We start from the raw sequence: 15,948 nt of genomic DNA, 5'->3' as shown, positions 1-15,948 counted from the left end.
AAATTTACAGACAGAAAGCTTATGAGATAGCAGTCTCTGCTGCTCCTTGCTACAGGATGATAATGTACTTGACTTCTCAGGAAGAATTTCTTCACTGAAAAGGTGTTCAGGTATTGGGATGGACTGTCCGGGGAGGTGGTGGAGTCACCATCCCTGGGGGCATTCAAGAAACAACTGGACATGGCACTTAGTCGATGGTCTAGTTGAAGAGATGGTGATTGGTTAAAGGCTGGACTCAATCATCTTGTGGTTCATTGGTTATTCCTTGAGCTACTCAATATACAGTCCTCTAAACTCTCTATCCATTTCTGTGCATTTATTTCTAACCTCCATATTAAGTCTCCTCCCTTTTTTCTTCATGTTCTTGTTAATTCTGGCCAGATTACTTTTTTTCCTCACAAGATGATGACTTACACTTTCTGACTGAAGGACATTCCTGTAACTGTTTATTGTTTGGCCTGCATTTCCACAGCATCCTTTATTGCACAAATTTTTTTTTCTAATACCCTTTCATACATTCTGGCTGCTAAAGAACAAAAGAATGCTTTGATAGGGTTAAATAGCAAAACTGTAGAGAAACTGATTTTCCTGCTGACATCATTCTGGACCTCTATCTTCCTCTAAGTACAGACTCTCATAGGCTACACAGGCCTTAATTGCTGAGGTGTTCCCAAAGATCCCGTTCATCTAAATGAGGGAAATGCCAGCATGTACCACAACTGCCATTCACCCAAAGGCACAGGACTTCTTTCCACAGGAAGCAGAATATGGGAAGTGGTTGGTGCACATAAATTCCTAAACATCCAGATACTCAACACTGGGACATCTAGGATAACCAACATAAAACGCTAAGGGCTCTGGACTGCAGCTCAGCATCTCCTTGAAACTGGAAATCAGAACCTGGATGCTTTCTGAATTTAAAAACAAATGCTTGGACCTTTATTCTCATGTCCAAAGGTTGGCTGTCACTCCTTATTCCTGACCAGACATTTTTAGCCAAGCGTGGATATATAGCAACAAGCACACTCCAAGGGACTTCAGCAGAAGGACACATCATGTCTGGATTCTCCATGAGGAGGGGATAGGCAGCTCAGTCAATAAAGTAGTACTTCTGGATGTACTGTAGCAATGGCAGTTTGTTGCATTCAGGAATTAAATCAACATTTTTTGGGGGGGAATTTATTTGGTTTTGTTTATCCTGGATAGCTCTCTTGAATTTAGGTACCTAAATTTCACTTAAGCTATACCTTAGATGCCAGAGTGCTATTTTAGGTATTGTCCAAAGTGAACAAATATTCTGTTTATCTGTCTTCATATGCTAGGAAAGAAACAGAAATGATGCACATCTGGAAACTGTTGTCCTGTTGTTTATCACATCTATTTGTTCATGAATTAAATATTAAGCTGGTCCAAAAAGCATGACTGAAAAGCAATGCCATATGGATAAGGAGCCATAATCTGTGAGTTTAGAGCTCTGGATGCTCATATGACTAAATGCAGCTTACCTCTTGATTATTTCCTAGAAATTAATGTGAAGAGAAAGAATAAGGAAAATAGAGAAATAGCTTTGTATACAGCTCCTATCCTTTTCACATTTTCAAATATCCAAATTTAAGAAGGATAAAAAATAAATAAAGGGTTCTTAAAAGCACAAACAAGCAAAGTCAAAACCAAAGGATTTTACCCCCAACAAATTTTCTGATAATAATACACTGGTGTCAGTTAATATTTTAAGCAGAGAGTGACTATATCCAAGTTTCAGATGAACATGGTTATTTTCTGTTACAATACCACCTTCATGGCCTTGTAATTTCTAGGCAACAATTTGATGTCCAGTTTCATTTTGTGACATTTCTTCTGGCCAGAGCTGTTCAACATAAAATTAAATATAGAGTTCCAGCGCTCACTACATACTTCAGTTTCAGGAACTTTTAAAATTTTGCTCCTACCCAAGGAATTTTCCTGGCATTGAGCACATACTGCTGTGTAACTTCTGGTCAGATGAGACAGACTGGTGTTAAGAATCTGACAGATATGACACAAAATTAAAAATGAAATAAATTAAAAAATTTACTATGCTGAAGCTGATAAGATACGCTACCATGTTTTGAGGCCATGCATATAAACATTTCAGGGTGATGGAAACAAGTCAGAGTAAGAATGAGTGTATGACACATTTTTTGATGCACATTTACTTGTAATATATGTACCAGACCTTTGAGAAGTGACTCCTGAATGTCAGACACATACTAGCAACCCAGTAAAATCTGAAATAGCTTCCTGTGAAGATACAGCATATATTCACTGTTGTGGATAAGCCTAAGTCTGCTTCCTGAATTGCCCAGCAATTTAAAACACAACCTGATTATATATAATTGGTATAATGATAACATCAGCTCAGAACAGACGTCTTCCCTCAGCCTTAAATAAAGTGCATGACAAAATCTTCATATTACAGCTATTTGCTGTTGACTGCATTCCTTCTGCAACATTCACAACCAGCTGTAGTGACATCACTAGTCCTACATGATTTAGGAACTAATTTGATTAGAAAAAGCCAACTATTGTCTTTTAGTATGGACAGGTCTGTATGCTTATGCTACAAGTCTGCATGAATGCTGTCCAGATGTGTAAATGAACCACGAGATACTATGAGAAACAAATTTCTATTTCTGTGCTCGGGAAGGAATATCACTCTTGGACAGTACTCTGAATAATGTGAGGTCTACTGCTCTGAAATTTGAAGGTTTGATTTTTCACTGTTAAAATCTCTGGCCATCCAATACTAAAGACATACATGACTTGGATGCAGGACTGGAGGGAACATTAAGTTTACTGATGAAACTAAATTGGGATGAGCTGTTGACTCCCTTGAGGGCAGAGAGGCCCTGCAGAGGGACCTTGACAAATGAGAGAGATGGGCAATCACCCACTGGATGAAGTTCAACAAGGGAAAGTGCCAGATTCTGCACCTGGGGTGCGGCAAACCTGGTCGTCTGTATAGAGTAGGGAATGAGAGGCTGGAGAGCAGTGCTGCAGAAAGAGACCTTGGGTCTTTGTCTATGGTAACTTGAACATGAGTCAGCAGTGCCCTGGCAACCAGGAGGGCCAATCATGCCCTGGGAGCATCAGGCACAGCATTGGGAGAGGGTTAGGTTGGATATCAGGAAAAGGTTTTTCACCCAGAGGGTGGTTGGGCACTGGAACAGGCTGCCCAGGGAAGTGGTCACAGCATCAAACCTCACAGAGGTCAAGAAGCGTTTGGACAATGCTCTCAGGCACATGGTGTCACTCTTGGGGTTGTCCTGTGCAGGGCCAGGAGTTGGACTCGATAATCCTGATAGGTGCCTTCCAAGTCAGTATATTATGTCATTCTATGATCAAGAAAAACTTTTTGTATAAAGGATTGTCAGATTTAACACACACACCTCATAATACAGCATCAAATCTCACCTAGCATCTTTCCTTTAAAAGAGCAAATTTAATAGACTGACAGAAGAACATACTAGCCTAATAAAACAGCAAAATGCAATGTAGCAATCTAGCAATGACTACCCATTTTCAGTCAAAAGAGCTTACAGGCAGAAAATCTGTTACTGAGTATTTTTCCAAGTTTATAGTCATGGCTTGATTAAATCCAATGAGCCTGGTCAATTTGTTTTAGTTATTCTAGTGAAACCTTAAGTAAAAAATGTTTACTTGGTTTCTTTCTGAGCGTAACTTTTTCCCCTGAAAATAGGTCTGTTTTTAAAGAACAGAACATCATTTGTAATAATTAGAAAATGAAAATGTTTCCTACATATGTACATTCCAACTCAGAGCCAAAGAAAACATGAAGATCTTAGGCATGGAGTGACTGTTACACTAATAAGGTTCTTCTGTTTAAAGAATAGCACACCAGGGGAGCATAATAGAGCTGTTCAAATGAATTCATTCAGTTTGGTATTTTCTGAGTAAGTCATTTGACAAATCATGTTTTCTCATTTTGAGGACCCATTCAGCCTATGCACTGTCACCCCGGGGCATTGCCTATTGTTTGAAAGTAAAAACAAACATATGCAAGCAACTCTGAAACAATGGACAATATTTAGCATTGCCATTAACATATGCATTGCCCCCTGAAGCCAAAAAACTTCTACCTTCCGAAATAAGTTTGCTGAGTGCTGCTGCACAGAATACTTTATATTACCAAAGATAGTATCCTCTTCTTGTAAGGAGGAGCAGAAAAAAGAAAAAGGCTGCAAAAAAGGTACTAGAGCTGCCTGGTTCTCTTGCCAGTCTCATTTCTACCAGATCAGGTAAGACAAATCCTACATCAGCTAAGGAATGATGAAGATAGAGCAATGACGTGTCCTTCTGTCTTCTCTGACAATGGCCAAAGCATGACCGTGCTGCAGCAGTAGCAGAACAGACAGCTCTGTCACAGCTGCCATAAATCCAGGTGTACCTCTGAAGTGAGAGAGCCTGAACCACGCATGTGCTGGACATCTCAGCCTCAGCATAAGCCTGATTTTACTGTTCTGCTTAGGGTTAGGGTTGAGAAAACCACAAAGCCCAGAGCTCCAGGGACACTGACAATGCAAAAGGCATGCCAAGGGGAGCATGGCACTGCCCCAACATTGCTCCCTCCCCAACCTTGCCCCTTGGAAACACTCATGTGCTGGACACCTCTACCTATGAAAATGCTGATTTTTCTGCTCCAACAAGAGTTAGGCTTGAAAAAAACAAAAAGCCTTTTATCATATCTCCTTTCCAGAGCGTTTGTGACACTTTCTTCTCTGTTTTCAAGATTTCATTTCCTTTCCTGAAAGGAAATGAAATCTTGCACTTTCAATGAGGATCAATTTGGCAAGGTTTGGTCTATTTTCCGACACTTCATGTCACCCCATGCCATTTTATTGTTTTCCCCTTGGTGCAGAATTTTTTTTCATTAAGCATTTCATTTCATCAATTTCTTCTCCTGTCCTTTTGTTAGACGTTGTTCCCTGATTTTGGTAAGTATAATTTTGGCAAGGTTTTGTCCTTTTCACTTCAAAAAGAGAAAACTGCACTGCCCAAACACCGCTTTCTTCACCCCTTCTTGTTGCCACCACTCATGTGCTGGGCACCTCAGTAAAAGGCTGCTTTTACTGCTCTGGGTCAGGTTAGGCATGTGCCTTGGCTTAGGCATGAGAGAAGCACAAAGCCTAGAGTTCCAGGGACACTGCAAGTACAATGGCATGCCAAAAAGAGCATGCCACTGCCCCAACATTGCTCCCTCAACACCTTTCTCCTTGGCACCACCTGTGTGCTGGGCAGCTCAGCCTCGGCAAAAGGCTGCTTTTACTGCTCCACCTAGGGTTAGGGTTAGGGTTGAGAAAAGCACAAAGCCTAGAGCTCCAGGTTCACTGCAGCTGAAAATGGCAAGCCAAGGCTAGGGCAGTACTGACCTAAACATTGCTCCCTACACAGTTTTTTCCTTGGCGCCTGCCTTAATCCCATGTGGCTTTTCATACTCAGCCTAGGGTTAGGGTTAGGGTTAGGATTAGGGTTAGGGTAAGGGTTGGGGTTGAGAAAACCACAAAGCCCAGAGCTCCAGGGACACTGCAAGTGCAAAAGGCAGGCCAAAGGGAGCACGGTACTGCCCCAACATTGCTCCCTCCACACCATGCTCCTTGGCACCACCCACAAGATGGGAAATACAGCTTGAAAAATTCTGATTTTTCTGTTCCACTTAGGGTTAGGCTTGAAAAAACCACAAAGCCCAGAGCTCCAGGGACACTGCAACTACAAAAGGCATGCCAAGTGGAGCACAGGACTACCCCAACATTGCTCCCTCACATCTTCCTCCTTGGCACCGCCCAAGTACCTTGAACCTCAACCTTGGAAAATGCTGATTTTACTGCTCTGAGTAGGGTTAGGACCTATAGCATGTACAATGCCTACAGTAAGTATAAAAGACTTTATCTCTTGTTCTCAGAAAGGGATAGTAGTGCTTTACAGGCTTTTTAAATAGACTTAATAGTTTTGTCTGGTTTTCCTCCTTATTTGCGCATCTTACTATCAGCTTTCTGGGGACTCTCATTCAGCTAAAAGTATTACTATACTATAAATTACATAATCATAGGTCGTTTAGAATTACACTCAGCAAACATAACTGCACTACTCCGAGAAAATTTAAGCCTTGCTCACTTGGCAGAGACTTAGGAGATTCTAAAAAAAGTTTTCATGTGAATCAAAATACGATCTGTTGATTACAAACAAGGTAGTTAATTAATTACTCTCACTATGAACACTGTGAAGAAACAAACAAACAGAAAATCATTAACATGAACCTTTCACCGAAGTGCTAGCAAGAAACAAAAATATATTCCCATCACTCTCCTTCATATTATGATCCAACTGGCTGCTCATAGGACAAGAAAATAGGTTGTGGAAACTTGCATCACAGCATCGAGTCTGCCCCAAGGGGGTAGTAACCAGTTACCATGTTGTAGCTACCTGCCACGCCTGTGTCAAAGTCATGACATCTATTCTGCCTTCCAGCACCTTGAGAGAGATCTTCCAGAAGACAGTGTAAGACCACACCATTTTATATTATGCTCTACAGATCCCTGGCTAAACTAGGCCATAGAAATAATACCTGAAGTGGTAGAAAAAGAACCTTAACAGAATCAGGATGAAAGTAAGCTATATTTCATCATGGAAAGAAGGAAATATGTTAAAATGGAAGGATTTGTAACCAAACAGAAAAATAAGTTGTAGCATCCTGCAAAGCAAAGTAAATCACATTTCTAACAAGGAAGAAACTGCATATGGTGACAAAGTAGTTAGGAAAATAAGATCTGTAGAAACTCAGCTGTTTTTCTGTGTTTTCAATTCCTTGCTTCCAAAAATCAAAATGTAACATTTAAAAAATAGATTCCAAAACTGCCGTCATAATGGCATGATGCTTAGATATTTATCCAAAACAAACACACATAGGAATTTTGTTTTTTCAGCATTAGGTTGCCAAACAATTGGGCCAAGAAATTAAGGAGAAAGAATTTGAAGACTGTGTCAGCCATGCTGAATGGCTTCAGCTTTAACAGCTACTGCTATTTTTGGTGGACACATAAACATGCCTCATTTATTACAAAACTGCTTTGAAACTGACCTGCAGATCAGAAACAGACTGGGGCTTCTAGGCACTGGGCCACATTGAATAACATCCCAGCTGGGAAATTACATCTGGGGGACTGTTTGTCCCCAAGGTCTGTTTTCTCTTCTGTTTTTCTCACAGATGGCTGCAGGTTTTGCAGAGCTTTGTTATGTTACGCATAAGCGACATCTCTCAGGAGTAAACAACGTAGCTACACCTGGGAAGCATAGTTACACACCTGAGATAAAGTATGGAAGAAATAATATTTGTGTTCTATTTTCTGATACAACTTGTGTCCTGATACCAAGACCAACTCTGTTAAGTGACAGAGCACATCTGCAACATACAGGCAGTGTTCCAGGAGAAAAGAAATCACTGGAAACTAAGTGTATTGAGGCTTTAATTTGCCATATATCCTAGTGCAGGACAGAAGTGGTGAAGCAGCAGACAGGCAACCTTTCTTGCTCAGAGAACTTCCAGTCTACACTGATGTTTTCTTGTCAAATCTCCTACTTCTCATGATAAACTACTGTTTCAGCTTCTTCTAGATCGCTGATCTGGCTGTTCATCTGGAATTTCTCCAGTACTGAGCTATCCAGCTAGGGATTTTGGACACATAAATCATGGTACATAGAGCATGCATGCAGCCTGACACTGAGCAGGTTTTGAAGAAGGCACACACAGCACTTCTGATACCTACTGAATGTGCTGGATGAGCTGCACAGCACGTGCTGCACTGAGTGTCCATTTGCACACAGCAATCTGTTCAAGTGGAAGGTGTCCCTGCCCATGGCAGGAGGGTTGGAACTGGATGATCTCTAAGGTCTCTTCCAACCCAAACCATTCAATGATTCTATGAATCTATAGCCAATGCTTGTTGCCTTTGATCAACTAAAACAACAATAAAGACAAATATGGAAATCTTTTCAGAATCTTCTTTTCAATCCATGCACAAATCGAACTCAAACTGACCTCAGCTTGAGTTTTTCCTTAGTGAGGATTTCAAGATTTCAAATTCTATGGATTTTAAAGATTTCTGCTGAGAATACAAGCTACCTGAAGAATAAAATGCAGTGGAACAACATTATTGAGTTATCTGCTCATTGAATCTGCATACAGAGTTAATTTATTTATGAGATGTTTGCATCTCATATGAACCCTATTTTTTGTGGAATGTAACCTTTCTTCTTGAAGTTTCTCAATCCCTTTTTAAACCAAATCTTGTCATTTTTCTTCTACACTAGTAATTTCCAGTAAAATTTGCTGAGCACATATAAGTTTTTGTAACTACTTGATACTTTCAGGAATTAAACTAGAACAGTGAATTAAACCAGCAACTAGGAAGTCACAATGCTTATTTCTATGAAACAAGAAGTATCTCAGAATATTACACTGAAGAATGGATGCATTTTTAAGCACAGTAATTTCTCTCTTATTGCAGCCTCACTTCATTCATGGCTGAAACAATGTCCAGTAAGTTCATGTCTGTAACTCAGAACATTTATATTACTGTAAAGAAATAGATAATAATACCAATATTACTGAGTTTTAAGAAACCAGTGCTTTGATTTTGATGGATTTCCTTTTCGTATAGCAAATCATCACTGCATTTTCATTTCATTTAGGTTCCATGTAAAGCATGGAACGTTTGTTTAACAGAGAAATTCCATCCTTCCAAAGTACAGATACTTCTTCAGCAAAAGTTTTAAAAATGCTATTTGCTCATGCATGACTTCCCTCAATTCTTTCAGCTCATATAATCATGGCTCAAAATATGCATAGCATTCCTAATATCAGCCTTGGGATTCTAGTTCTTAACTAGCAGATCCTTCTTTTTCAAAGTAACTTACTGCCTGCATGAGAAGCTACAACAATGTAGATATACACCATAGACAATAGAGTGCTCTCAGACCACTTCTGCCTAAAAAAACTAACTTCATCGATCTTAATTATTTTCTTATCTGTGCAAAAATGTTGCTATCAGTTCCCTTCATAAAGTTGTGTAGGTGTAAAGAAAACCCTTGCATGAAATATTCTTTGGAGTTTACTGTAGGTCTGCTTGGCTCATCCACATGGGGAAGGAGAGTGACAGTAACAAGATTGATTTTTATGTGTACGTACATAGAATCTTGCACAAAGAGAAAAAAAGGTGAATAAAAAATCTGGGTTTATATTAATTAGGTTTGGACTAGGTTTAACATCTACTGTGCATTCACAGAAATAACAGTGTGACCTACAAGGTAGTGAATCAGAATCAATATTATCTTTGAGCACTGACATGTCTTGTTTTCACTCTCCTCCATCCTCACCATTTCAGTGTAGCATTCCATTAACTGTGGTACATATGAACATTATTTGAATAATTTGCAAGCAAATTAAATGAAGACTCTTCAGTAACCTTGCTTTGCAATACTAGAACATGCTGTCACTAAAGATAATAATTGGCTTTGGTATTCTATGATCTTGTGTGCAAAAATCAAAGCCTGAAATGAGGCAGAGCAGTGCAACAGCTCAGCATTCCTGTGGGTATAGATGCACCATCAACATCATGTGCACATAATCCACCCACCTACCCTTTTTCATTCCGAGAGTGCCTGTTTCCTCACACAGTTATTACTCCCACATGAGTTTGCCCTTCCTCTCCCAGCTTCAATCATAATGTTAGCTGATTTCTGGACAGACTAAAAACAACAGCTGCTTCCCTCTGGGCATTAAATACCATTTAGTATGCTTTTTTCCTCTAGGAAAAAACTAAATCTAATAGTGGTAAAAATAACCCAAAATAGTCAGACATTTATAGGAGTGAACTGGAAATCTTTACTACTCTTAAATGCTTCTAACACAGAGCACATTCTTGCCTATAGGAAACTTTTTTTAGTAGTGAAATTCTGAATGAATATATCAGTTTGATTTACACTGAAAATAGAAGGTGTAATTCCCCCAACTCACTGTGATCAGTGTAGTAGCAGTTGGGTCTTTTTTGTTATTTAATGCTTTACGGTTTGTTCAGATGTAGAGTAGTCCTTACTGTCAGAGTACTTTGACACAGAATGTTTCCAGTAATAGTGTATCAACCACCTTGTCGATAACAGCATCCTAGACAAAAAACCCTCCTGCTAACCCTGATAAGGAGAGAAGTTTTTACTTCAGAAATTTTGTCATTGCTTCTCACCACACAGCTCTATTTTAATTGGCTATAAATTAAGCTAATTTTCTCCAATTTCAGTCTGTTTCACTTGGTAGTTGGCAAGTCATGTCCTCATCTTCATCTCAACCCACAACCTTTTTCTTCCTACTTTTTCTCCCTATTCGGTTGAGGAAGGGATGTGAGAGAGCTGCTCGATCGTCAGCTGAGGTTGACTCACCACACTGTGCTAGGCACAATCACTCAAATTTTTGCAATGAGAAATTTTCCTCAGTATTCTGAAATAAAATCTTTGGCTTCAGCATCAAATTTCCTTCACTGTCTTCTTCAGCAATACCAAAAGGATCTATAGTTCTTGTTAGAGACCCTAACTCTCTGAAAATGATAAAATACAAAACATATGCTGTCACACAGCATTTTTTTTCCCTAAGAAAAGAAACATTTTTTTTTTTTTAGCTAGTGAAACACACACTTTTAAAGCTCTTAATGTTGGACTAGAAAGGCAAAAATGTACTTTGTGTCAGTGCTGGCCCACTTTCCACTTCTCCTACGCTGGTTACAGAGTTCTCATTATTTCCTGACCTCCCAGTTATTTTTTTCCAGTTTCACTCATGTTGGTTTTTTTGTATTTGTCTTTTAAAGCCCAGTCCTTGGGTGCATTCTCCAGTCATATGTAAACAATTCTGAATAGTTCACTCAAACAAATCCAGACATGTCCACATGTTCAAAATCTATACCATTGCTCTGCCTTTTTATGGTGTATTTTTGCAATATTGAATTGCAAAAAGAATTGCCCATCAATACTTGCACCAAAGCCCTCTGCTCCTTTATTTGTGCCTATACAGAGTTTAGCGTGATAATGCAGCAAACAGGGTCACTAAAATGACCCTGACTTAGAAACACTTCCCTCCTTTTCTTCTTTTTTGTTTTTTTCTTTTTGTTCCCCAAGTATCAGAAAAAGACAATTTTCATCCTCAATAAAATTCATCCTCTTACATCTAGGAGGTCATTGTGAAAAGTAAGCATAATGACAAATCTAAGACACATATATTATTTTTCATTAAAAAAAAATCTCTGTAGTGCTATTAAACATAAAAGGACACAGAATCCAGGACTAAGTGGTATAGTAGCAAAGAGGCATGCTGGCCACAATGTCTCATTTCTGACATTACAGTCACTCTACACTTGAAATCCACCTTACATATAGACATGGTTTGCCTTAATCTTTTTGTGCAAGCAGTAACATCAACAAAAGCCTACCAAGAAAATCCTACTGCAAATTTCTTTTTACAGCCCTAACTTCCTGATGTTTTTGAAATGCTATTGTAATTGAGAAGGGGTTGGAGTATTGTGTGTACTTTTCACTGCAAAACACGAATATTTCCAAAGTCAGAACGAAAGGGTATTTATGACAAAAGTTACAGCCAAATGCTGCTGTCACTATCTCAAAATATAATCAGACTGCATGAAATGGGCTAATATGGCCTCTGTGGTGCATAGTTTTATACTATTAAGAGTAACTTAGAAATAATGGAAACTGATATTGACAGGATCTGTTCTCGATTGTGCACAACAAGGCAGCCAGGAATGCTTAAGGAAGCCAAAACAACAATAAAAGTAAATGAAAGATCTAGTTGCAGGCCGCAGATGACTCTTATTTCGCCTACCACATTTTCAGTAAAAATTTGGCAGGTTAGTAAAATTACTTAGCATCTTTAATGGTCTTCTGAGTATGACTGCTATGATGAAACAGACTTAATGGAAAAAAAATTATTTCAGGCTGTTAAAATATATAAGGTAGTGTAATTCAATTGACTAAGCTGAACTGGATGCAAAATTTTAATACTTACTAGGAGGTGCTTATAGGTAGATACCTTAACAAATATGGTCTAAACAAAGATGGACAGGACAAAAGGACAGAAGAATAAAATGGAGTATTTGTATTAGCCAGAGTGTTAATTTTCACGTGCTGCATAGTGTTACACAGAAAGAACTGAAGAAAGGAATGTATAGTATAATCACTTCTAAGCCTCAGACATCAGTGTATAAAAACCATCCACAAAGCAGTTACATCTGCATCAATCAGGATATAGATAGCTATAAATGGATACAACATGGATTGAGTTTCTTGCTTATACAGTAGAGTTACAGCAAACACTCAATTAAAAGACTATTTTCCCATTTTAATGCCAAAATAAACAAAAAAAATAGTGTAAGGAAATTAATTTTTAATTTGAAAACTCTTTACTTGTAGCTACACTTTATATACCAAAACAAGACCAAAATGTGTTTTGTACAATTTTTCTTAGAACTTTGGAGGCATTTCTAGCTTGATTCTTAAAGAAGGTTTTCAACCTATTACAATTTCCTACAAGAGGCATGTAAGCATTCTCAAGCTCAGTGCAACACTACTGATTTGTTACACAGCTGCTTGCTTTGTTCAGGGGATCAGTTTGGTTTTTTAGTTTACATATACTGTTGTTGTATTGCTCATGTTTCCCAGATATACTTGAGTGTTTCACTTTTAACACTGAAGAACTTAACCGAAAGCAAGTTTTAAACAGATGTTTTTAATTGCAGCAAAATCCATACTCTACTGCACTATAGCTAACAGAAGTTTTGCCTAACTTACTGAGGAAAAACCCACAGCAATTCAGTCCAAACCAAGCGTTTCTTCTAGATTTTGCAGCAATCCATGGAAACAGAGTCTTGAGAGATGACGTCTACATTGCATTGTTACATTATTTCTGAGAGATTCAAATCTCAAGGGATTTAGAGATTACACAAGTCTTGTCCCAGCATGACATTGCAAGTGGTACCTTCAGGACTGGCATGTGTCCCACTGCATCTTTTACTGCCTCCCATACCCTCCAAACATTTGTTCTCCCCCAGATAAGAGGTGCATTTAGGGTGGCTGCTAGGCTCCTGTCTTCAAGCAGCACAGTTGCAACCCCAGATACTGAGAAAGATGTGCTTGTGTGTAGCTACTTATTGCTGGTGTTCACAGTTCAGGCTCTAAAATGCATTTCAACTCCAACAAAAGAAAGAAGCTTGACAGTCAGTGCTGACTTTGGCTCTACCTTATTTAGGCTAAGAAATTTCTTGGGTATAACATAGATGAGCAAATCTAAGAGACAGAAGGAATGCAGGACAATGTGGACTTCTAGATCACAGCAGAGGAAAAAGAGTCCTGTACAGTATGTTTAACCTGCTTTTCCAAGTTTGCCACAGCAAAAAGCCTACTTGGCAGGAGTTAAGTGAGTTTATATGGACACTGCAGAGATCCATAGTTGCAAGGTAGATATTGAAATTCTTCTTGCATGGGTCAATCTATGAATATCCATGCACAGGTTCTGTACTGACATTTATGTTCTAGCCAGTCTGACACAGGCAAATTAACCTTCTGAAAGAAAGACAGGTGAATTCCAGTGTCATGTCTTATAGAAGTAACCAAGTATTCAGAAAACTTCTGCAGCAGGGCTCAGCACCTGATGTCTCTGCTTCTGGATCTATTCCAAACATCAGCTGTGCTGTGGTTTGAAAATGCATTGCCAACATGGCTGAGGCTTTCCGCATATCTGGCATAATTTAAATATACTGTGTAATATCTCTGAGGGACTTGTGGTGTACCCAAAGGTGATTGGGAGGAGAATCTGGCAGTAGTTATCATTCATGACCACAGAGAATATAATCATGGCTATGGTGTAAGTGCAGAGCACTTGGCAGCTGTGTTGTGAGACATTTGTCCTTTCCCAGAAGTTAACTGCTGTTCTAAGACGTGATGATAATGACTTCATTGTCCATGTCTATTTTGGTGCCACCCAAAGAAGAAGGAGATAGAAAATAAGAGCAAGATCTACACCACTTGACCTGGATGCCAGATTACCTTTTAATCTGGTCCCTCACAGCCTGTATCTGCAAGGTTGAAGAGACATGGCTCACCTGAATATGTGCAAAATGGAGGACATGAACCTGATCTCCAAGAACTTCAGGGAAAGAAAAAAACCTGTTTAATATCTGACAGAAATCCTGGATAGCCTCCAGGTTTGGAATCAACAGAACTCAGAAATCAATTAGGAACATATCAAAGTCTGCTAGGAGCATCATATTAGACCTGCTGTAGGGCTGAATATATCTATGGGTGATTTTTGACATTGAACAATCTGAAACTGGATACCAAACATATGCTGTTGGAGCCTTAAAGGAAAAAATGATGAAACTCCCCACCAAACTGAGGCACTCCTCAAAATTGCTCTAATTAATCTGTACAAAGTGCAGAGTGGTAATCTTTTATCAGAAGTTATATAAATTTATGGATAAATACAATCCTTAATCCATAGATATGAAAGTTTCAAATGATGGTTCTGGATACTTTTATTCCAAAATAAAATTTAAAAATCCCATGCTAATACCATAACTTCTCTTTTTGGTAAATTTCAGACATCCTGTCAAAGAAAGAAGGGAGCTGTTTTTCACATTACAGTATTTGAAATAATCAAAATAAAATTATTACTGCTATCATCAGCTTACAGTTTACCTTATTGGAAGTCTTAGCCATGCACTGACTTTTTTCTTTTAGAAACTAGAATCTCCTCCCATACATTTGAATTCTGTGATTTCATCAGCTAAAAGGTAAAATGAACTTAAAATATACTCACTTATTTTATTTCTCACTTCATTCAATTTCTCTCCAAGGCATTTAGCTTCATCAAACCTGTCAATGCAGGAATAATGATACAGAATTATTCTAAAGAACAACAAGTTACAGAAGTTGATCACAATAAAATACATAATTTCTTAGTACTACTTTTTCATTTATAAGTAGAACTAACTGGAAACAATTTTCCACAAGGAGAGATTGTCTGGTCTAAGAGAAACCATCTAGAAGAGTCTTGATCTAGACAAAGTAACTGAGGAAATCCGCAAATTGTACTTCTGTCTAACTCAAAAAATGTCAAAACAGAGTAAACAAATATGGCTTCTCCCTACACAAGTGGGATTTGAAAAATTCCGTTTTCTCAATTAGTCCATTTCTTCATAAGACTGGAACAAGTTAGAATTTCAAGTGCCTTCATTGGTATCTGCTCACAAAAATTTGCTTTCAAGGCCGAATTCCACAAGGCTAAATGGCTGAAGCTGGAGGGTTCCTGAGCACTTTCTTACGTATAAAAGGTGGAAGCCATGGAAGCTTCTGTTAGACTTTAGAAAAGCTTTTTCTACTGGGGTTAACTTAGAGCCCCAAGCATGCTTTGAGGATTGCATAAATACCAAAGGGAAGAAGCTCTGAAGTACCTCTCTCTTTCTTTCCCTCAGGTCCCATGAGCCAGATAGTAAGTTCATCAATTACTTATTAATTCCTGAGGCAAATCTCGTGTTGGCTATTGACTCTGATTCATGTTCACAGAGAGATTTATCTGGAAAAGTCGAAGTCAGCTATCTATCCAGCCTTTATTCATAAAATACTGCCAATAGTTGAATAGGTCGTGCATCTGTTTTTTAAACACCATAGTTTATAAACCAGCACAATAATATAAACTGAAATTTGGCATTAATTTATAACATTTCAACAGATTCCATCTGTGACTATGAATCATAGTCAAACAAAATAAACCAGGTAAATACACAAGTTTTGACTCTAATACTGAATGGGAAAAAGCTATTTCCAATACTTCTTTAACAAAAA

The 15,948-nt window shown here is 38.5% G+C and overlaps 1 protein-coding gene across 6 annotated transcripts in view; it reads right to left on the bottom strand.

The window, feature by feature from the left end:
* Positions 1-15,948, bottom strand: part of KIF6 (kinesin family member 6) — a 158,100-nt gene that overhangs the window by 37,185 nt on the left and 104,967 nt on the right. For all 6 annotated transcript variants that reach the window (XM_039569520.1, XM_039569515.1, XM_039569518.1 and 3 more), the window contains one exon: positions 14,924-14,979. In XM_039569520.1, the coding sequence (XP_039425454.1) occupies positions 14,924-14,979 (56 nt within the window). The remainder of the gene's footprint in view (positions 1-14,923; positions 14,980-15,948) is intronic.

Source organism: Corvus cornix, chromosome 3 (assembly GCF_000738735.6).
Source record: "Corvus cornix cornix isolate S_Up_H32 chromosome 3, ASM73873v5, whole genome shotgun sequence".
Taxonomy (NCBI): domain Eukaryota; kingdom Metazoa; phylum Chordata; class Aves; order Passeriformes; family Corvidae; genus Corvus; species Corvus cornix.
Note: the sequence above shows the minus strand (reverse complement) of the source record. Positions and strands in the feature narration are given on the sequence as shown.